Source organism: Rhinolophus ferrumequinum, chromosome 7 (genome assembly GCF_004115265.2).
Source record: "Rhinolophus ferrumequinum isolate MPI-CBG mRhiFer1 chromosome 7, mRhiFer1_v1.p, whole genome shotgun sequence".
Taxonomy (NCBI): Eukaryota; Metazoa; Chordata; class Mammalia; order Chiroptera; family Rhinolophidae; genus Rhinolophus; species Rhinolophus ferrumequinum.
The window spans coordinates 4,045,392-4,067,409 of NC_046290.1; the positions used below are offsets into that span (position 1 = coordinate 4,045,392).

At 49.0% G+C, this 22,018-nt stretch overlaps 1 protein-coding gene across 1 annotated transcript in view; it reads left to right on the forward strand.

Moving 5' to 3' along the window:
* The window catches only part of UBE2QL1 (ubiquitin conjugating enzyme E2 Q family like 1), a 39,720-nt gene extending 30,608 nt beyond the window's left edge, over window positions 1-9,112 (forward strand). The window contains exon 2 of the mRNA XM_033111085.1: window positions 7,719-9,112. Within this exon, the coding sequence (XP_032966976.1) occupies window positions 7,719-7,850 (132 nt within the window). The 3' untranslated portion in view covers window positions 7,851-9,112. The remainder of the gene's footprint in view (window positions 1-7,718) is intronic.
* The last annotated feature ends 12,906 nt before the right edge of the window (window positions 9,113-22,018 follow it).

A 22,018-nucleotide genomic window follows, 5' to 3' on the forward strand; every position in this document is an offset into this window, starting at 1 on the left:
GAGGTAGCTGGAATTAGCTCGCCACAGAAAACATGGAAGGAGTGGCTGTTTTGTGCTAAAGAAATGTTTCAGCCGTGAAAATGGAACACGGTGTCCTTGGCTTGGCCTGTCAAAAGCAGCTCCCTTTGCATTCTGTGTCAGCAAAAATGGAACCAGAGATTGCCAGTCATCTGCAGGAATAGGGACTGTGAGTAAAGGACTGTCTCAGGAGGGAGGCTCACCTGCTCCCATCACACAGGAACCAGAAGCGAGGGGGTCCACACGACACGACAGGTGGAAGACCGCGCTCTTGCGGTGAAGGCAGAGTCGATGCACTGATCAGCTCAGGGGTAAACGTGTGGGATGGAGGCCGGGAGCTCCATGTCGACAGGGGTATGTGCGGGATGGAAGGGATTCAGTGACCGCGGTGCATCCCGTGGCCAGGGGAGCAAAGCCAGGGTGGCAGCATCCACGGAGTGAATGGTCAATATCTCGTTTTCTTTCTCGTATTTCCGTGATCGTTCTCCATGCTTCTGAGAGACGGTCTGGCCTTGGGGTTCAGAGTGTGGTCTCCAGTTCTGCCCTGGAATCCTGTGTGACTTTGAACACATTATTGGTCTGTCTGTGCCTGTTCCTTCATCCATACATCAGGGTTGATGATAGCAGAGCCCACCTGGTAGGGTTTCAGGGAGGGCTTTTTGGTTTTGCTTTTTTTTTTTTTAAGTTTATTGGGATGACAATTGTTAGTAACATTACATAGATTTCAGGTGTACAATTCTGTATCACATCATCTATAAATCCCATTGTGTGTTCACCACCCAGAGTCAGTTCTCCTTCCATCACCATATATTTGATCCCCCTTACCCTTATCTCCCAACCCCCTCCCTTCTTACCATCTGGTGATGCTTTTTTTTTTTTTTAATTAAATTTATTGGGGAAGCATTGGTTAAGGCAATTATATGGGTTTCAAGTATGCAATTTGATAATGCATCATTATGTGCTCACCACCCGGAGTCAGTTCTCCTTCCGTCACCATATATTTGGTGACGCCTTTACCCGCTTCTATCACCCCCCTCCCCCCTTCCCCTCTGGTAACCACCATACTGTGGTCTGTGTCTATGAGTTTGTTTGTCTTGTTTGTTCATTTGCTGTTTTCAGTTTTATATCCCACATATGAGTGGAGTCATATGGTTCTTGACTTTTTCCATCTGACTTATTTCACTTAGTATGATAAACTCAAATCCCATCCATGTTGTGGCAAATGGCAGTATTTCATCTTTTCTTATGGCCGAGTAGTATTCCATTGTGTATATATACCACATCTTCTTTATCCAATCATCTATCAAAGGACACTTGGTTGTTTCCATGTCTTGGCCACCATAAATAAAGCTGCAATGAACATAGGTGTACATATATCTTTACAAATAAATGTTTTTAGATTTTTTTGGTAGATACGCAGAAAAGGGACATATGGTAATTCTATTACCATTGCTGGGTTATATGGTAATTCTATTCTTAATTTTTTGAGGAACCTCCATACTGTTTTCCAAAGTGGCTGCACCAATCTACACTCCCACCAATAGTGTATGAGGGTTTCTTTTCCTCCACAGCCTCTCCAACATTGGCTGTTATTTGTCTTGTTGATGGTAGCCATTCTAACTGGTGTGAGGTGGTATCTCATTGTGGTTTTGATTTGCATTCCCTAATAGCTAGTGAAGGTGAGCATTTTTTCATATATCTGTTGGCCATTTCTTTGTCTTCTTGGGAGAAATGTCTCTTCGGGTCCTCTGCCAGTTTTTAACTGGATTGTTTGTTTTTATTGTTGTTGAGTTGTATGAGTTTCTATATATTTTGGATATTAGCCCCTTACCAGAGGTGTTATTTTCAAATATCTTCTCCCATTCGGTTGGCTGTCTTTGTGTTGTGATGGTTTCTCTTGCTCTGCAGAAGCTTTTAATGAGTGTGTTCAGGGCCCATCCTGGCACACAGTAAACACTCGACAGAGCCGCCATGACGGCCTCCAGTGCAGCTAACGAAACCCACTGGGGGCCAGCTGCGTAAGCAGAAGTATTAGTGGAATCTCCAAAAACATTTTTTGAAATGATTATCCGATATCATTTAAATTTTTAGCCAAAAGTTCCTCTTTTTTCTGCTTGCTTCTTCCAAGAAAATGCAATCTGTCTCAAAACAGAATCAATAATTGCTAGAACTTTCTTTAAAATGTAGAGGGAAGAGATGCTTATGTTTTGCAAACATCAAAAATATCCATGATCTGTGCCTTTGGTGCTGCCAGTGGTTTGAGAAAGCTTTTTGATGATACTGAATATTATCCAAGTTGATACAAAACTGATGCTGGTTTTGTCATCCTGAGAGGTTTCACAAGTTTAAGAGCAAATACCCGAGGACATTTATTACCTAATACTTGATAAAATATTTTAGAGACTGTAATAGAGTGTGTGTGGTTACATAATATTTCTCAATGGAAAATTCTAAAATGTCCCAGGGAGGAAACCTTCCTTCTTGAGTGAAATGGCTTTACATCCTGGGCATCACTCTTATCCTTTGCCCTGATGAGAGTTATTGCCATAGGAGAACTAGTCTGTGGCCCCGTCAGGGGAGGGAGCTGGACTGTGGCCATTTATACTCATTGATTCACTCTTCATTCATTCACCCACTGCCCCCCCCCTCCAGGCCCCCCCGGCTAAGCCCTGTGCCTCTCGTTCACCTGGCCTACCGAGCGTTGCCTGCTGTCTCCAGCAACGCGCACTAGGTCTGTTGGGTGGCAGGTACTTCATAAATCTGTGGAAAATACAGGTTGTGGTTTGGGGACTTTTTTATTATTAAGCTGCACTTTTTTAAAGAACCGGATTTTTCTTCAATGTGCAGAGATTGCTGGAAAAAAAAGTCAAGAGTTTTTGAAGTTCTGACTTTATATAAATCAAGCAAACATCACACTTCTGAGCAGACTTTTGCCTCTTAAGGCCGATGCTTTCCAGGCATTCACTGGCCACTCTGCAGTCAGATCCGCCAGCCGCACCCCTCCCTGACACCTCCCACCGACACCCCCTGGCCTGGCCCAGCCCCTGTGCCGGCACATGCTGCTTCTCCTCTTGCCCAAGCCCCCCACCGGCCCCCCATGACCCCTCCAAGGCATCTCCTAAGACAGCGTTGCCCGCAGGCTCTCCCGTGCCCACTTGATATTGCACGTCTTGCTACCGTGCACACCAGGCCAGTGATGTATCGTCCCCACGGGCTCACCCCACGCTGCAGGTGTCAGTGGTTATGTGACTCACATGTGGAGATAGAGGTGCAGGGAGGGCGACTTGCTCAAAAGCCTGTGGCTGGTGGGCAGAGCGGACGCCTGGCGTCGCTCCCTGGTGTCTCTCCTTGTGAACTCTCAGCCATCTCCGTCGTTTGGAGCCCCGATGGGAGAGCTCCAAGCACTACATCCAGCAGCCTCCAGCCCCACCATGTGCCGGACTCACCCCAAGCCCGGCCCACCCAGAGACTCAGTGTCTTATCCGGAAGCCTGCTTTCTCCCCCATCAGAAATGGATGCCCTGGGTCCCCTGGCCCTTAGTGACATGCCTGCTGGCCTCAGCCCCTTTCTCTCCACCCGCATTGCCTCTGCCCCAGGCCAGGCCTTCACCCATCTTCTCTGGACCATGACAATAACTTAACTGGCCAACATCCCCACCTGACGGCCACCTGCCTCCCAAGTGACCCATCTCAAAAGACAACCTGGCCCGATGCTCTGCCACCTCCAGCAAAAGTCCAGATGCTGCAGGAGGGGGTTGAGGACCTTCCTGTCAACCTTACTGCATGTAGTGGGAATTGTGACCCCAAAAAGATGAATTGAAGTCGTAACCCTCCCTCTGCAACCCATGAACATGCCCTTATCTGGGGTCTTTGCAGATGTCAAGTTCAGATAAGGTCATCCTGGAGTAGGATGGGCCCTAATGCAATGACTGGTGTCCTGGTAAGAAAAGAGAAAGTTGGCACAGACACAGAGAGACACACAGGGAGAAGGCCATGTGAAGGCAGAGATCAAGGTGACTTGTCTCCAAGTCAAGGGACAGGGACAATTGCAGTAAACCACCAGAAGCCAGGGGGCGGCATGGAGCACGTTCTCCCCTTCAGCCTCCGGCAACTGCCCTGCTCACCTCTGGATTTTGGAATCCTGTCCTCCAGAGCCAGGAGAAGATCCGTTTCTGTTGTTTTAAGCCACCCACTGTGTTCCCACAGCCCCAGGATCTAGCATGCTTCCCATCCCCACCTCCTCCCTCTCTCTCCTCCCAGAAGCACCTCTCCGAGCTCCTCCTGGCCTCCCTTCCTGCGTTCTGGCTGGATTATGCCGCGTGTCTTTTGAATCCAGCTCCTGAACACCTCCTCCAGGAAGTCTCCCCTGCCTGAAAGGAGCCCAGCACACATTTGAAACCCGTATTGCAGGGGTTGTGCTTTGTGAGTGCTGCTACACTAACAATTACACTCCCAAGTAGCTGCTCTGTGATTCAGCCCAGGAAATGAGTGTAGGAAGCTCAAAACTTTACATGAGCCGTCAGGAAATTCTAACTATGTTTAAAGGAGCAGAACTGTAATTATAGGCAAGTGGAACACAAAATGTCACAATGGTATGTTTTAAAGGAAAATGTAAGAAGAAAAATCTAATCAAGGGAGAACTATAGAATGAATGTATTTGTGCCAACTTGTTAAAATAGACATTACTGAGAAATTAGCCACATAAATGAGAAATATTGGATTTGCATGAAGACGTTTTTCAGAGTGTACACATATGTGCACATGTGTCTGTGAGTGTGTGTGTGTGTGTGTGTGTGTGTGTGCTGGGGTGGGGAGTGCAGAATTCAGCAGACCTGGCTTCGAATCACTACTCCAGCACTTCCTGACTGTGTGACCTTGGGCAACTTACTTAACCTCTCTGAATCTCAATCTCCTCATCTGTAAAATAAGCAAATTCAGTATCGTATCTGACATTCTTAGTGATACTGTGAAGCGGATATTATCCCCACTCATAGAGGAAAGTACAGAGGGTCACAGGAGTTAGACTGAAAGTTTCCTTAAAGTCCAGAATCCAGGAGACTGGACTTTGGAAAGAAGAACGGGAGCCAGTTCAACATTAGCATGGCTGTGGACCATCAGGGGCCCGGTAGATGTACCTCCAGGGAATCTCAGCAAAAAAGGCCCAGCCACCCTGGCAGAGCCAGGAACTGGAAGGGTTCATTTTCAAACTCAGTGTTTCACTGGGTGAGATTGAAACAGCCAGCCCGAGGAGGGCATCTGTGAACTGTAAACTGGGGTGCAGGGGACAACAGAGGACACCACCGCTCTTGATGGACAGCTGCGTGCACTGAAGGCTGTGGGACTCCGGCTGGCTGACACCAGGCTCTGTGTCCCGGACAGACTAAGTGCTGGGGCTTCATGTTCATAATTCTTCCCGGGAAGAAATGGCAACAAAGAGCGGTCTGTTCATTTGGGCTTTTGTCTGTTGTTGTTTGTAACAATTGGGACTTTCACAAAGAATAGGCAACGTATGTGTTCGTGCCAAAAGCAGCAGAATATTCCAAGATTATCATGAGCTTGTATTTGTCTGGCTGCTTTTCGTTCAGAATTCTCAAATCACCATAAATTTTCAGTGTTATAGAAAAGAATGATCAGGATGTTTAAATTTGCATTTTATGCAAACATATATATCTCTCCCTTGATATTAACTCTTAGTACGCAGACATCGAAGCCGATGTTCCTACACAGATGCATTTGCGGATATTTACTGAAGTGACTTTGGACTTGGATCTCAGCCCATGGTGATGCTGATTATAAATGGATTAGCTCTTGGTGGTCCCTTTTTGTCAAGTACAACTGCACCACATAAGCAGAGTAGGAAATTATAAAATTAAAACTAGGAGTCATATCCTAGTGAGACGTGGGGAACTTTCTAGACGTCAGTGGATGGCGGTTTCCTGTCTTCTCTTCCAATCTTCACCCTTTTAGCAGCTCATTTGCTGTGAACCAAGCAGCACCTCAGAACAAGTGGTACCGCCCTTGATTGGCAGATGGACAGGTTCGTCCGGGGATGTCCTGAGGGCAGAATACGACTGTGCCTCTGGATTTCTGACTCCTCACCAGGGTATCAGGCTAGTATCCACTGGTGAAAAGGAGCCATACGCTCTGAATTTAAGTATGTAAGACACTCTTCCATTCCCAGATCCTAGTGATCTGGAACCATTTTCCCTGTGGAATCTGAGGCCAGTCCAGCTCTTGCCACCGGAGTTGTCAGTGTATTGTCAGAGAAAGCTAAGATTGAGTGGACCTTGACTGCCCATGGCCAGGCCACACTGGGTAACTGCTGCCCTCAGTGCCTGTCCAAGGGAACAGGTATGTAACCCAGGGAGGCCTGGCTCTGATTGAAGTCACTTTGCAGCACAGACAACACATGACCACAAGTGTCCTATAACAAAAATATTACGTATCAGGAATGCAGAGGGCACATTCAGAGACAATTGTTAGTGAAAGTTCATGAACAACAGGAGAACATTGGGAATAGTATGCATGCATTTGCTAGTGGAGGAAACTCAGCCAAGTCTTTCAGGGGTGTTTGCACCCCAGCAGCAAAATGCATGCATGAGACATTCAGGAAGACCAGCAGATTTCCCAGGAAGAAGGGAAGTCAAGTGCAAGGAAATGTGCCCCAGGAGCTAAGAGCTAGTTTCAGTTGCTGTGCCATGGAGAGGCGTCATGAAGAATGAGGTTGGAATATTGGGAGTGACAGCAGCTCGGTCTGATTGAGGGTCCACCGCTGCCCAGACTCCGGGTACTCTTCAGTCTGCTCACTCCCTCTGAGGCCAAATAAACGTCATTTCCCAGGGCTCTCTGGAAGGGTGGCCTGAGACGGCGGTCATATTAGCAGTGTCTTCTGGCTCCTTCTCTGGTGGTCGAGAGCCTTCTGTGCCCATCCTAACATGAATCAGACCCTCTGGTCTACTGCAGACCCAAATGCTCCGTCTTCAGACCAGAACGCAGGTGGTCACTGGGGGTTGGGTGGGGGTGGGGCATGTGAGAGGGTGGGGACCTTTCCTGGGGCCCCCACATCTGCTGGGATTGTGGGGAAAGCACTGGCCCCTCACCTTTACCCCTCACTCAGGACCGGAGGACAGCATTCCCCCTCTATGACAATGGCTCCACCTTCTGCTCAAGAAATGGCTCCCCAGTGACATGACTTACAAGAAATTCACTAATTGCTCCTGGACTTGAATTTTAAAAATCAGATTTTTAAAAATGTGTGTGTGACTGTAAGTATACTCATCTCTATATATAAACATAGATCTCGACTGGTATCGAAGGACCTGAAAGTTATAATGAAAGGCATTCTTTGGTGGGAGGGAAGGAAGTTAGAACAATATTTGCCTTGCAGACAGCTGGGATACGCGTTCCCTAAAGCTAGCCCTCCTCCCGGGAACCAGCAGAGGCTGCTTTCCGCGTCACATTCAGAGGCAGCCGTGGATTGGTGAAGACATCAGCCCGTGGGCCTCCCCGGCCCTCCCCTCGCCAGCCCCTGGACTCCTCCATCCGTGTTGTAGCAAAGCCGCGATGTCCCGTGTCTCTGCGCTCATCACACAGATCCGGGCATCAGAAACGCCCGCGACTCTGCGTGTTTTAACAAAGACGCAGGGTGGGAAACCATCCCTCCTGGGGCTCTAACCTGGTTTCTCTTTTCCTCTCACGCAGGGTCGGATCTGTAGAAAAGCGGGAAAATCAAAAAAGTCCTTCAGTCGCAAGGAAGCAGAAGCCACCTTTAAGAGTTTGGTGAAGACGCATGAAAAGTACGGCTGGGTCACCCCGCCCGTCTCTGACGGCTGACGTTTGCGCCGCGAATCAGACGCTTAAGCCGCCTCTCCACACACACGGACACCCACCATCTCCTCCTCGACGCTGAGCAGCCCCCATCCTTTTTTACTCCAGCCGGAACGGAATCCTGAGCGCCCAGAGACGTTTTAAGTTATTTATGAACAGATGTGTTTACAGAGAGAGAGACAGAGGGAGCAGACACTGTTCGGGATTAAGTTTCGATCATAAATGAATGATCATCTCTCGGTCACTTTAGAACAGATGTTGAGATGGTGACACTTCCCAGCCCACCTGCCCCTCCGCCCCCGGTCACATTGCCCTTGGCTTCTTTCCATGACAGCAGCTCCAAAGAGCAGGCAGGAAACCAGAGGCCGGCGGCCCGCTGGCCCCTTTTCCGTGTCGGTGACGCGGTTCATCCTCCAAGGAGCCCTGTCACCGCTAGATGTGTGCTGTGCTCTGTATCTGTTTCTCTCCCTGGCAGGGCATCGTCACTTGAAGACGTGTCTTTCTGTGGCCCCATGTGACAACATGTAGACCTCATTTGTGCTAGATGACCTTTGGCTCACGAAAACAAAAATGTAATATTGCCAGGTTCTAGTGATTCCCAACAACAACTGCCCTCTTGGTTCCAATGTGCTCTCGGTGCCGAGGGGGTGGCGTGCGTCTGTCCACCGAGGGTCACGCGCCCTCACAGGAGAGGCGGGGTGCTGTGGCCACATGGGGGCGCCCGACGCTGCCATCGCCAGGTGCGTGCGCGCTCCCTGGGGCTCAGCGCCACAGCTGGTGAGATGCGGACAGTGTCTTCCCACATCCTGAGATGCTCCTCGGACAGCGCGATTCTGTTCCTGTCTTCTCCCGGCTGGTCAGCCCACCACCAAATGCAAAAGACAGTTTTCCATTCACTGAAGTCATCTGACTCATTTGATCATGTGTGCTAGTGACAGGGAATGCCAGAACTGCCAAAGGAAACCAAGTGATCGTCCAATGATTTGCATGACCGGGTTTATCTTCACCCCGTAGTCACTTGTGTGTCCCCCGAGGCCGGGATGCGTGAGCTCCCTCGCTGAGATCTAAAGTCCCTGTTATTTAATCTCCCCACAGTTTCATTTCTCTCTTCTGTTAAGTTACTTAGAACTTTCTAAGAAACTCCATGAAATGAGGAAATACTGTTTATAATAATATGCCGGACGAGGAAAAGTGTTCATCCAAGTGGAAAATCTTACTGGACACATTTTAAATAAAATCATGCATACCTGACATACTGAGTCGAGAATCCAGTCATTGTGGCCTATGCTTCCATTGAAAATATTGAATCTATTTTTAACAGTTTTAATATTTCCAGTGCTTCAAAAAGCATGACACCAAGGTTCAGAAAATGAGTGCGAGGGACCTATAGTTTCTGCGAAAATCCAGTGGATTAAAGTGGTCCCCAGAAGCAAGCAGGGAGATAAGTAGAAAGCAGAACATGAAGGGAGGATCTGGCCAAACTGATATGGTGCCGATTGTACTTTCCATGATGAAGGAAGGGAAATCTCCTTTGCTGATTACATAAAATTCCAGGCAGTCTTGGCTACTACTTGGGGACCAGTTCACTGTCAAGTTTGTCAGAGCTGTGACCTCACCTCAGAGGACAGGGGTGGACGCCTCCCAGCACATTTGGCCAGTGCCAAATCTGCCCTTTATTGCTGGCTTTACCATTTTACCACTTTCTTATGTGTCCCAAATATACCTGCAGCTCTGTCCAGCCAAAGCAGCAGTGTTTGAGAATGCATGACCTCCTGCTCAAGTTCCCTCTGAGTAACAATAGTCATGAAATTCAATGACAATGAACTTAAAGCGTCCATTCATCTGATCCTCTAGAGAGAGTTCTCCGTCCTGGAAACCTGACATTTAGTGAGCGGTCTTTAGACTCTTGGCTATTCGTTGTAACGGAAGCACACTGTGGATATTAAAGCTCTAGGACAGAGACAGCTTGCTAGGGAAGGCACCTGAGTTTCTTTCTTTCCAGATAGTTTCCTCTTCTAATGTAAAATGAAAGGTAACGTCCTTGAAGGAACCCTGTGTAAGTATTAGGACCAATCTCCATATGTCCCGAGCTGGGTCACCTCCATGCTGTCTGTTTGCTGGTTGAACAGTTGTTTCAGGGGACGCCACCCTCGAGATGCAGCCAGGAGGGTCTTTACAACCTAAGGAAGGGCTGGCCTGCTGTCCACAGCAACAGGAGGCATTTGGCTCAATTTCTACCTCTCCCTCCACCGTGACTTTGATCTCTTTTGCATGGCATTTCCAGAAGGTTCATTAGAAACTGGAAATTATAGAAGAAATATTCTTTGGTGAAAGAAATACTTAAGTTGGTAAGACTTTGTCATTTTAAAAGCAGTGGGGAATAATTGAAAACTCGACTATTGCTTTGACGCTTAGGCTGCAGCAAGAACTCCCTTCCTGGTGGCTGGAAACTTATAGGCAAACATGGCGGTGCTAGTCAAATAGCCAGCCCTTCTGATGACCCCACGGTGGGTCGTGCCGGCCTGCAGGCTCCCCCAGCCTTTGGAAGTGGGCACCTGCCTGCAGGGCCCAGTGTGGGAGGGATTAGACCCAGACCCAACAGAGGCCGAGAACGTCCTCCCTCTCCAGAGAGGCAGCAGGGGCGTGACTGGGCGGGATGCAGACCCACGTCCCGTCAGCCCTACACCCCTACTTACTGTCAGGAATTCCAATCCACCCAGAGGTCAGAGCCAAAGGGAGAGAACAATACAAGTGTATGTGCACTTCCCATCTTCCCAAAACTCCTTTCCATCCACTGTTTTCCCTGGACTGATTGCTTTGTCCCCGGTAGCCCTTGCCCACTGCAGGCCACCATGGATGGGACCTGCATGTGCTTTACTGGCTTTCTGGAAGATCAAGGTTACTTGTGCCTCACGGAGGTCTACGTGAGCAGCAGTGTTACTGCCCAGTTCCACACACGCACACACACACACACACTTACATGCACACACATGCACATACAAACACACACACACACACACACACACACAGATATACACACACATACAGAGGGTGCCAAAAAAAATATACACATTTTAAGAAAGGAAAAAACTATTAAAATTGTAATACTCGATATATACCAATAACAAAAGATGAATACAAGTCATGTGTTTTTTTGGCACCCCTGGTATTTCCTAGAAAGCTCACAGGCTCAAAAATCCATATGTCAGAAAAAACAGGGTTTAGGCCTAAATTTTCAGCTCCAAAGTTCACTCCATGTATCGAAATTTGACCTTATTTTTTGAAAGGAAAGTCTGTAGACTAGTGAAAAAGACCGAGGCTAGAAAGCCAGATGCCCACCGCACCTGCTTGAGCCTCAGTTCCCTTGGCTGTAAAACTCTTCCCAGGTTGGTATGAGAATTGACCTACATGTGAGGAAAAGTGCTTGGGAAACCAAAATTTGTCATATGATCTTTACGTGTCATCTTTATTTTATCGAGAAATTTATATTCGCACAGGCTTTGATTAGAACACCCTTGGATGAAGGCTCAGACTGAACAACTATACACTGGTTGAAATACAATCCCTTGTAATCACATACTGGCTTGCTCTCTCCAATCCCCTACTTCACGTCAATCAATCAAACGTGCTGACTACCCCTCCACTCAGTCAGAGTCAGGGCATGCAGACTGTGAGACACGTTTCTCTCCCTGGAGGAACTCATAAGACAAGAAACACACACAGGAACCGGCAACAAGTTGAGACCAAAGTTGAGACCAAAGACCCGTAAATGCTGAATGGCAGGGCAGCTAGGGTAGAGTTGTGCAAACGCAGGCTACCTAACTGATAACTGGGGAAGGTTTCACGGAGTAAGTCAGGTTGGAGCTATGTCTGGGAAGAGGAAAGAAGGACAGGTGTAGAAATGGGGGGAGCTGAGGAGGCCCTGGAAGGAGGACTGGGCAGGTCTTTGCTACTTCTCACCTGCAGGGAGCCTGTCTACAGATCTGATTTCAGGAGGCAGGACGCAGTCCAACCGCACAGCCTAACAGGGCGCGTGGGGCTGGCCCCTTACCTAAGAATTATATTCCAGTGTCTTATCTGAACCCGCCTAACGGCATACAACCTGTTAATGGAATTTGCTTTCTGGAAGGGCAGAACTAACTTGCTAACTCAGAGGAGGGTAGACCCACTGACTCTGGGAGGCCACTTACTAGAAAATCATACGCTCTACAAGAGGAGGAAACAAGCCCAGAGAGGGTGGGTGGCCTTTCCAAAGTCAACTGGAGGAACGAAGCCCAGGCCTGTGTCTTGCTGCACTTGCTGGTTTGCCCGTGGACCATTCGGCAACTGCCATGGCCCACACCCAAGCACATGCTGTTTCGCCCACTGCTGAGTTAGTGGAGCTTCGAGCTGGCTGGGAAACACCCAAACTGAGCCGTTATGTGTCTAAAGCAAATTGGTGCAAAGGGCAGAGTTTTCACTCCCGATGGGCACTTAGGCCTCAGCCACAGGATCATGATCAGTCTTTTTTTTCCCTGCTAAGACATTTAACTAGTACACAGCTCTGTTCCGTGGCCTTATGCTGCGTTCTACCTTGTCCTTCTGATTTTAGCAGCCTCCGGTTTACGTAGTACTAAATAGCACCCAGTCCCACCTGAACCGAAGGATGCGGCTAACGAACTTGAAAGGCCAAACACAGTTGACATGCACAAAGGTTACACAATGTTAGTTAGCTTTGTTGCAGAAGAAACACAAGAGCCCACTGTGCTGGCCAAAGAGACATAATCAAGGCAGAGTATTTGAACAGGGTGTATCCAAAGGGTATCCAAAGGGATCTACAGGTCATAACAGGGCTAGACACGTGGCAGAGTGAACCGGGGCACTCGGCCCCCACGGTCAACCTCGTGGGTCAGTAAGGCGATGCATGGTGAGGGAGTAAATACCTGCGCTGCTTCCCACTGTGGATTCACTCTGGTGCTTCCCCATTTCTCTACTGGAGGCAAATTAAGTGGCTGTCCTCCTTCGTAAACACGCAGTCACTTTGTAGATCTTGGGCCGTCACTGGTAATGACACTAATGGAGCTAAAATAGAGCTGCTGTAACGTGAGGTGCCTGGTTTCATTCCTGCCTGCCTCCACAACTGATGTGATTTTATTTCTTGAAGGCTGTCACCATTGTGACCATGGAAGGCTGTGGGCTTCTGTGAACTTTCAGACTATCACAATTCAGACTGAGGCTTTGGTGTATACTCTTTCCAAAGTTCTCCTCGTCTGTGGTCCTCAACAGGAGAGGGGGGACGTTGCATGCACCATAAAATAAGTAGAAAAGAAATGTTGACTACTGGAGGGAGTAAATGCACGAGTCAAATAATCTAGAGGCACTGTCCTTTGGGGAAACACGATGACTCTGAACAGCAAGACTCTAAAACCAAGAAATGTCTATCCACGGGATGCTTGTTGCATCCTTGCATGGTCTATGTTCAGTATTTGTCGGAATTCTCTTGGTTTTCCAGAAGCATTACCCTCTGTGGTCATTGTGGGCAGCTTTGTGTCACATGGTGCCCTCTGACCTTTTGTGCTTTGATTTATTTGTGGTTCAAAGCATGTCATGGGTATTCTCTATAAAAGTCAATGAAAATGTAACTGAACCAAATCTAATTAACCACCAGTGTCTTTTAGATTTCTTCTTCAGTTTACATTTGCATTAGAAAAATTTGTAAATGTGTTCGCCAAAAACTCCCATTAAAAGTTTCTCAACATAATTGAAATTGCGCATTTTGCACAACATGGCTATCTAAACTAATACTGATTTACAGAAATACTTCTCTGGAAAACTGTTATAGGGTAGTAATTCTGCAAAGTGACAAGTTTCACATCCCTAAGCTCAATTATTTAAAAGGTACTTCAACTAACTTTTCACACTAGTATATAAGTTGGCTTTCCGTTTTTATTTTAAAGTGTTTATCAGAGAAATTTCTCCACCCGTGTGTCACTATTTGAAATTGTTTCCCAATCAAGAGCACATTTTTCATTTAAAACCTGCAACTGTGATGATTTCGTATTGAGTAGATAGAGATTTTGAAATCAAACAGCCTTGAATTCCCTCTGCCTCTTACCACATGTGGATCAGGAACTTAGCCTCCAAGACCCCCAGTTTCCACTTTGCACAGCAAACTTAAGAGTTAATGCCTCCTGCTAAGGCGTCGCTGGGACAAGACAGGCGATAAGTGGGAATCGTGAAGCCCTGTGCCTGCACGTAGCTTGTTCTCAACACATGATTTTGGAAATCACAAGGAGATTGATCTGGACCATCAAGTTGGCCACTTGGGTTGGCTGTTAGGGTCTACTTCAGGTTGTTTATTCCAGCCCAGCTGAATGCATCCTTTCCTCCAGTCGAAGGCATGGAAGATCCACTATGAATAGGGTGCTGGCTATAAGTGTCTCTTGGGCGATGGAGATGGATGAGTGTCCAGTCACACACTCCCCAGAGTGTATCTAATCCCAGCGGGGTGGGAGTGTTGGCTGCAGTGACCCAGGTAGTCTGTGTCCAGACACATAGTTTTCTTAAAGGAAAAGTAAAAGAGCCAACAGGATTGGACCTGGACCCTGCCACTAGGAAGTCAAGGTGTGGTCTCTGTGTCCGTAGGATAAGGGCTGGTCAGAACTACACAAAATGCATGCTTGTGAGCTTGCATTGTCTGTCACTGAAGTGTTTGTCTTAAAGAGTTTAATTTCCATTCCAGAATAAGTGCTACATGTTAATGGAAACAAGTTATTTTTACTTACACACAGGGAAATGGTAGCCGTGTTGATGTAGATGGATGCACAGTCCGTTTGCAAAACTGGAGCTAAAGTCACCTGTTCAGCCTGCCGTGCGGATCATGTATAACGGTGGGCCAGGATACGGTGAGTCTTGAAAATGTGACTTGTCTGTTTGTTTGTTTGTTTGTTTGTGTGTTTGTTTGTTTGTTTAAACTTATCCCAGAGCATTTGTTAAAATATTTTTTTGAGTCATGAAAGTTTTTCTAATAAATAATTTGAAGGTTAAATCCAATCCAATAATTCTGAACAACATAAATAAACTTTCCCACAGGGAACAACGCCTGCCTTTTTTTCCCCCTACATCTGCAATTTTTTGATTTCTCAATGACCTTGTAGAACGATCTGCTCCTATTGTCTCCATAGGCAACGCTTCGAGGTGGAATTAGTGGGCAGTGCCATGCCAGGCTTGTAGGGAGGAAATGAACAGTTAAAGCATAATTGATTTTTCTAATCTGATTTTACCTCAATAGGGTCAATTAGTTTCCTGTGTCGCCAAAACATTGCAGTAAGTCAATCCTGGAACAGCTTTTAAATCTCTGACTCCAAAGAATATTTGCAGCTACAACTTTTCAGAGTTTACCCCTTTTAAATAATACAGATCATTTTGCATTTGACAGTACTTATTTGTACTCAATTCTGTGTATACACACACACACACACACACACACACACACACACACACACACCCCTGATTCCTGTAATCTTATTCTCATTGTTTCAAGGGTTTGCTTCTCTCTTCACTCTGGTTTCTACATTTTGTGGTGCCGCTTGTTCATACAACACAATTTCTGAAACAACACACAACGCCACGAAACGCTGCCTACTCCGTTCTCCACTCTCCTGTCATCTGGAGCCTCGGCGTCTGACCTTCCGCCACGTGGGAGTGGATGCTGCTTTGGGTAAATGATAGCTTGTAGCTTGCTAAAATTTACTGCAGCAAGTTAGCGTTGGAAACAAGAGCTCTGACTTCTAATCTCCAATTATTTATTTAACAAATGACCTGCAAAGGGCCTCCAAGATCACTGGAAATGACCCTGTCGTTTCATTTGGTTCAGTCTGCCCAGGCTGAGTCCTCAGCTCAGAGCCGGTTCCAACAGGTTTCCTTCCCGTCACATAGGACGTTGTAAAACCAGTCTATTCCAAAGAGTTCTAATAGTGAAAGGATTCTTCATGACAAGGAAAGTACAACCTAGAGACCCCATTTTACAGAAGGGGGTTTGAAGGCACATGAAGTTAAATTCAGAGCCCAGGGTCCTCCTGTAATCTGTGATAAAGCTGGGGCCAGGAATGGGGGCCCTGTTACTTGTAAACATGTTGCTTTAGAGTAGAAAATATAACTCACAGGCCTGTGATGCATCTAAGAACTAGGCACTATCTTGGCACATGAAGAGAAAACACCATATACATACTAGTGGGTTGAGTAGCGCAACCCCAAAATATATGCCAAATTCCTCACTCTTGGAACCTGTAAATAGTGTTCGTCATTCTCAGGGCCACAGTCTGTCCCCACCTGCCGGCCAGAATCCAGCCCCGTGCTCAGCTCTGCTCTGCCTGACCTGTAGGTGCTGTACCCTCTGGCGAGGGTTAACGAGAAAGAGAACGTTTTAATTAGAGAGAGACAGGGCCCAGGAATGAGGACGGAGACACTTTGCGTCATCCCCTTTTCTGAGGATGGCAGCTTTGAATGGCGTGTGCCAACGTGTGGGTGATTCTGGGAGGGGTTAATTACTGTTCTTCTCAAAGCTGACCCAGGCCTGGACTCCACAAGCCACTGAGCTGTATGTGAAGTAGTCAAACCGCAGTGGGGTCAAATTCTGTCCCCAGGATGGGGTGGGGCAGACGTGCCTCCCCAGGGGGACCTGTCTCTGGTGGGCTGGATGGGAGGATGATCCCGGAGACCACGCTGCCCAGAGCCCTGGGGTGGCTGCATTTGCTGCAAAGGGACCCGCCCACAGGAGGACATGTGCCTTCCAATCCCCAGCCTAAAACAGAAGACGGCATTTCTGCACCACAAATAGAACAGGAGGCAGCCACACAAGCAGGACCTGTGCAAAAATATCCATCTAGATTAGAGCTCACCCTGTAATTCTCTTTCTCTCTCATTTGGAGAACTACATTTTTTTCCTTTCAAAAGCTTCCTTTCCTTCCCCATAATTCTGAATGTTGGGCAGAACATGCTTCCTTCATGTCTCTGCCTTGCTCAGCTCTTCTCCCCAGAGCCAGGGAGCAAGAGTGGGGATGGGCTTGTCAGAGCTGCCAGTCTCGGGCACGGCCCCTTGTCCTAGGGCTCCCACCTCCCCCACATCCTTCTTCCCAGGATTTTGTCCATTTCGTTACATTAAATTAGTTACTGAGTTACCTGATGCTCTGTAAATTGTCGGGAGTTTATGTGTTGCTCATTTATCATTGGCTCAGTTTTAATTTCTAGTTCCTTTACGTGGCTGCATCTAATTGTTCTTGAATCTAATTGTTCAGTGTGTGCCCCTGAGACCAAGCTCTCCAACTTAATTTTAGGGATGAGGAGTGTTATTGGTGTCTATTTTTGCAGGTTCCCCTCAAGGCCCCGTGCACCAGACTGAGAATGCCTGGGGACTGGTGGATTGAGTTGTGCAACGGGCTTCTGGAAACTAAGCTTTACCACAAGATGCTGGTACAAGTCAGGTGCCCACGGCCCGGCCCGAGGTGGCCCTGAACTAGGTTTGAATGGATGGTTCATCAAGTGAGTGAAGTGAAGCTGCCAGAGCTCCAACAGTGTCAGCCCTGCCCTTGCCGGGGCCAAGGACCCATCAGGCTCACCCCCACCTCCCAGTTCAGGAGGCCAACGGGACTCAGTGGGACGGCCAAAAAGGTGTCCTCATTTTCTGTGCCCTGGGAGAAGCTCTGGGGTCCAAGGTGCTGGTGGTGCAGACATAGGCCTGCAACATGTGAGGCTGTGCACACCACTCTGACATGCCCAGGAAGGTCCTTATTTTGTTTTTCTTTTAACATTTATTGAGATGTAATTCTCACTCCATACAATCTACCCATTTACACTGTAAAATATGGTGGGTTTTGGTATATTCACAGATAAAGGCAACCATCATTTATATGAAATGTCCAGAGTAGGGAAATCTATAGAGACAAACATAGATTTGTGGTGTTTAGGGCGGGTTGGGGGCAGGAAGGTGACAGCCAAAGGGTACGGGCTTCGTTTTTAAGGTGATGACGTGCTAAAATTGACTATGGTTGCATATATCCGAATATACCAAAATTATTGAATTTTACACTTGAAATGGTAAATTTGCTTGGTATGTGAATTATATCTCAATAAAGATATTTTAAAAAGTCACGTCAGTGGAAGCATTAGCAGAATCTTGTGACACACTGGACATGGGCAACAAGAAGAATCCCACTGGGCTGTGGGAGTGGCGTCTCAGTCATAAGACTTTGGCCTGCGCTTACGTCAACCCTCCTCCCTTCCCACTGGGCCTCGTCAGCCTCCTGGGCCCCCAAGTACATAACGGTGCGCAGTGGGAGAGGAGAAAGAGCGCTGGAGCGGGAGACTGAATTAGCCCACAGCCAGAATGCACTCAGCAGTGAAGCTGCTGGAAAGTAATGACGAGAGAATGGCTTTGAAGCATTTTGAAAGCTGCAGTGAGAGAAGAAACTCGTCCTCACCTACAAGCATTTAGTGTACGTACCTCCAGGCCTCTCCCATTCGTCTGAGATGTTTTCCAGAATTGGGCAGGAAGCACTTGGGAAGTGGCAGATAGATTTATGAGCCTGACAGGGACAGAGCCCAAGTTTCAGCCGTGTCACTGTTTGTTTTCTGACTTGGCAAGAGCCATCCCAGCTTCCACCCCAGCCTTCTCAGCTGTGCACTGAAGGTCACGGACACAGATCTTTAGAAACTTGTTTCTGCTAAGAATGCAATAAATAAAAAGAAGTTATCGCAAAGCATTTACATCTGTCAAGTCTTTGAAATATGCTGAGTGCGAATAAAATGGTTCCGCCAAGGTCATGGCAGGCCCTCTCCGAAGACATTTTATAAAACGGCAGCAGAGGAAAGTAGAGGAAACTGGACACTTGGAACGGGCAGGGAATTTTCCCCCAACATTTTCCAACTTGTAAATCTTCCTTTCCTATTGCAGCTGTGAACAAAGCTTAGTAAGTCAAGGGAAGAATGTGTCTTCCTGAGCAAACAGCTTTCTTTGATGTCCTCTCACTAGTTCTGTACCACCCCTCTTGGATGGTGGCGGAGTGGAAGGGCCCTGCGGTAATCGGTATCTTCAAGGGGCCGGACGGGACACCTCAGGCAACACAAGCAGATGCCCTGGTCCATCTCACTTGTTCTATTCCCACAGGTCTAGGAAGAGCGGCCAGCACCCGGCGTCTACTCGAGGCCTTGCTGGCAGGCCACCCCCCACCTATTTCCAGTGTGACAAATGAAAACAGAAAAGTGAGATGCAAGAAAGGATGCAAACGACTATGTGGAGAAATGGGACCCTCGTGCACTGCTGGTGGGAAGGTAAATTGGTGTAAACACCCTGGAAAACAGTATGTCTTCAAAAAATTAAAAGTAGAACTGCCATGTGATCCAGCAATCCCACTTCTGGGTGTTTACCGGAAGGAAACGGAAACACTAACCTGGACCACGTGTGCCTGCCGAGGACCTGGCACCCAGCACTGTCGGCAGTCCCTACAGCAGGGACACACCCGTGAGGCCGAGGCCCATCCTGTCCCAGCTGTGACTCAGCTGTGGTACGACTCTCCCCCAAAGCATGGCCCTTGGATGACAACCACGAGGCCTCACATCCGTGACCTGCTGCTGGTCTCATCCAGGTGGGTCTGCGTCTTGGCTTGCTGGGGTATTGTGGGTACCCTTAGGGACAGGCCTGCCCAGGAAGGGGGATGGGGCTCCCTCCCCCACGTCCCTTTGGGCCATAAGGAAGCTGCCTGCAATGTCCCACTGGGGCCTTCTGAGAGGGAGGAGGCATGTCCTGGGGGGTGGGGGGTGTCAGGTGAGGCCCTGACTGAGCACAGCACAGCCGTGGGGGATCCGGGGAGTGGACGAGGTCCCAGCCCCCAGCACCCACACTTGCCTCCTCTGCGGCTGAGTCTCCTGAAGCCACAGAATGACCATTTCCCATCTTGTCCCTTCCTTAGGGAGCCAGCCTTCAGGCCTGGGGACTCCTGCGACCACCCACTCTGGTTGAACCCAAAACAAGCCATGGCGTCCAGAGGCTCCCTGATAATGGGGGGTATCTGAGCTCTGCAGTGTAGTCAGGGGTCTCGCGGACACGGATGGAGGGTGTCATTCCCCAGAGAGGAGGCAGCCCTCCAGGGCACCCAGTCTGGCCTGCAGGGTTTGGGGTGAGTCAGCACCAAGAGCTGTTCCGTGATCCAAACCCGTCTGCTACCTCCCGCATTTAGTTGATGCAGGCCCTGGGTCTTGGCAAGCCTGCTGTCTAGACGCCAGGGCTCTGGCCAAGATGAGCTGTTTTTCTAAAAGAGCCTGTGGCATTCTTGGCAGAAAGGACAGAGAATGGCCTTCCTACAGCACGGCCGGCTCTTAACGCTCTGAAGAGCAACGACGCTGGAACTCACTGGCAGGTTTTCTCCCAGCAAAGCCTTCGAAAGCCCAGTGTCCCTGGGAGTCTAGCTGTGGCTCAGACAGTCCAAGACAGCAACAAATTAAAAAGGGGAAACTTGAACGGTCACCAAACCCCTGCAGGGACCCTGTCACCCTCCCTCTATGATTTGGGCCTCCTGTGATGAATGGACAGGGATATTTGCAAGGAGGCCCTTGGGCTGGAGACCCTGACAGCTGAGAGCTCAGCTTCCCCACCCTCCCCCCCAAATTCTGGAAGCCCTGGGGGGAGGAACCCAGCTGGCCTTTTTGCTTCTCCATGGGCTGGGGCTGCACATGGGCTGGTCAGCGTCCCTGCCACCTTAGCTGCACAGAGCACTGAGAACATTCATTTTTTCAAGGGACATAGTGTTGCCTCAGATAAAATCAGGTTTCCATTGGTAAGGAAGTGGGAAGGAACCCTGGAGAGGCAATAGCCTCGTCTGCCCCAAACATGAAGAAGGGAGGCCAGGCTCCCGGGCGGAGCAGTGAACGGGGCTGTGAAGGGCGGGCAGTGGCTACACGCAACATTCTCAGGTGGATGGAGAGAACGTTTTAGTTTGCCTTCTGAGGACTGACAGGAAGGTGTAGTCACACTGGTGGGAGGTTTGGGAGGTGGGGAGGTGGTAAATCGATTAATAAAATCCAAAGAAAGAGGGCTCTGGAGCACACCCCCAGAGAAGGGTAGGAGGCAGGACTTGGAGAAGCAGGTACATCTCCTGGGGGCAGGAGTGCTGGGGGGACCCCGGGTCTCGCCTGCCTGAGGTAGGGGGGCATGCTGCCACGTGGGCCCTGGATCCAGGCTCCTTCCCTCCCATTCCACCCCTCCAACCTCACTTTGGCGGCTCAGGAGTCCAGCTGTGGGCCCTGGTTCTACGTGCGGTCATGCAGGCCGGACCACAGGAGGCTACAAGCCTTTGCCCAGTGGGCCGTGGGGAGCTGCCCCCACACCAGACTTAGTGGCTAGCACATTGTGGGGACAGAGGCAGGAATGCAGTTTCCAGGCTCTCGCCTTCACGTGGAAAGGTGCTCACTCGGGTAGTAAATGGCCACCAACTGTGATTGGATGGCCATCAGCTGTGGCTAGTTGGCCGTCAGCTGTAACCAGTGAGCCATTGGCCACTAGTATAACTGCTGTGGCTATGCTAGCAGCAAATGGGGGCTAGCAAGAAGATGGTGGCTGAGCTAGCAAGCGCGGATTGCAGTTAGCAAGTGAGGTTGGTTGGCAGAGAGAAGTGGGCAGCAGGTTGTGGATAGTGTGGCTCCTGCTTCCTGTGTCTCCAATCCAGCCGCCAGCGAGACTATAGTGGTGTGACTCCCCTACCTATGGCTCCGTGGGTGTTCCTTTTTGGCCTCACCATGTCCTGCGTTCTTATGCGGGGAGCGGGAGCTGAGACCCCGCGAGAGACCCTACATGACACACGTGTGCCTCCTGGTTTTCTGGAGGGAATTGCAGTCAGGACTGAGGCTCCTAAGCCAGCCAGGCTCACGCACATCTGTGCATTCTTAGCTCTGGCGCCTCCATTCACCTCCTTCCTGGGGGGTCTGGCTGAAGCACTTTCCCCATTCCCACACCACGCTTTTCCTCTCCTAGCTCTCCCTCTCTCCGCCCCTGGCCCCCAGGGCCATAAGGAGGCAGGAGCCATGGGTTTGAGCCTCCTCAGCACCAAGAGGATTTTCCAGGTCTGTGCTGATCCACCTGCCCTCCCTGGTGCCACTGGGGAGCAAGGAGCCCGGGGGGGCCGGCCCCTCCTGCCTCTCACCTG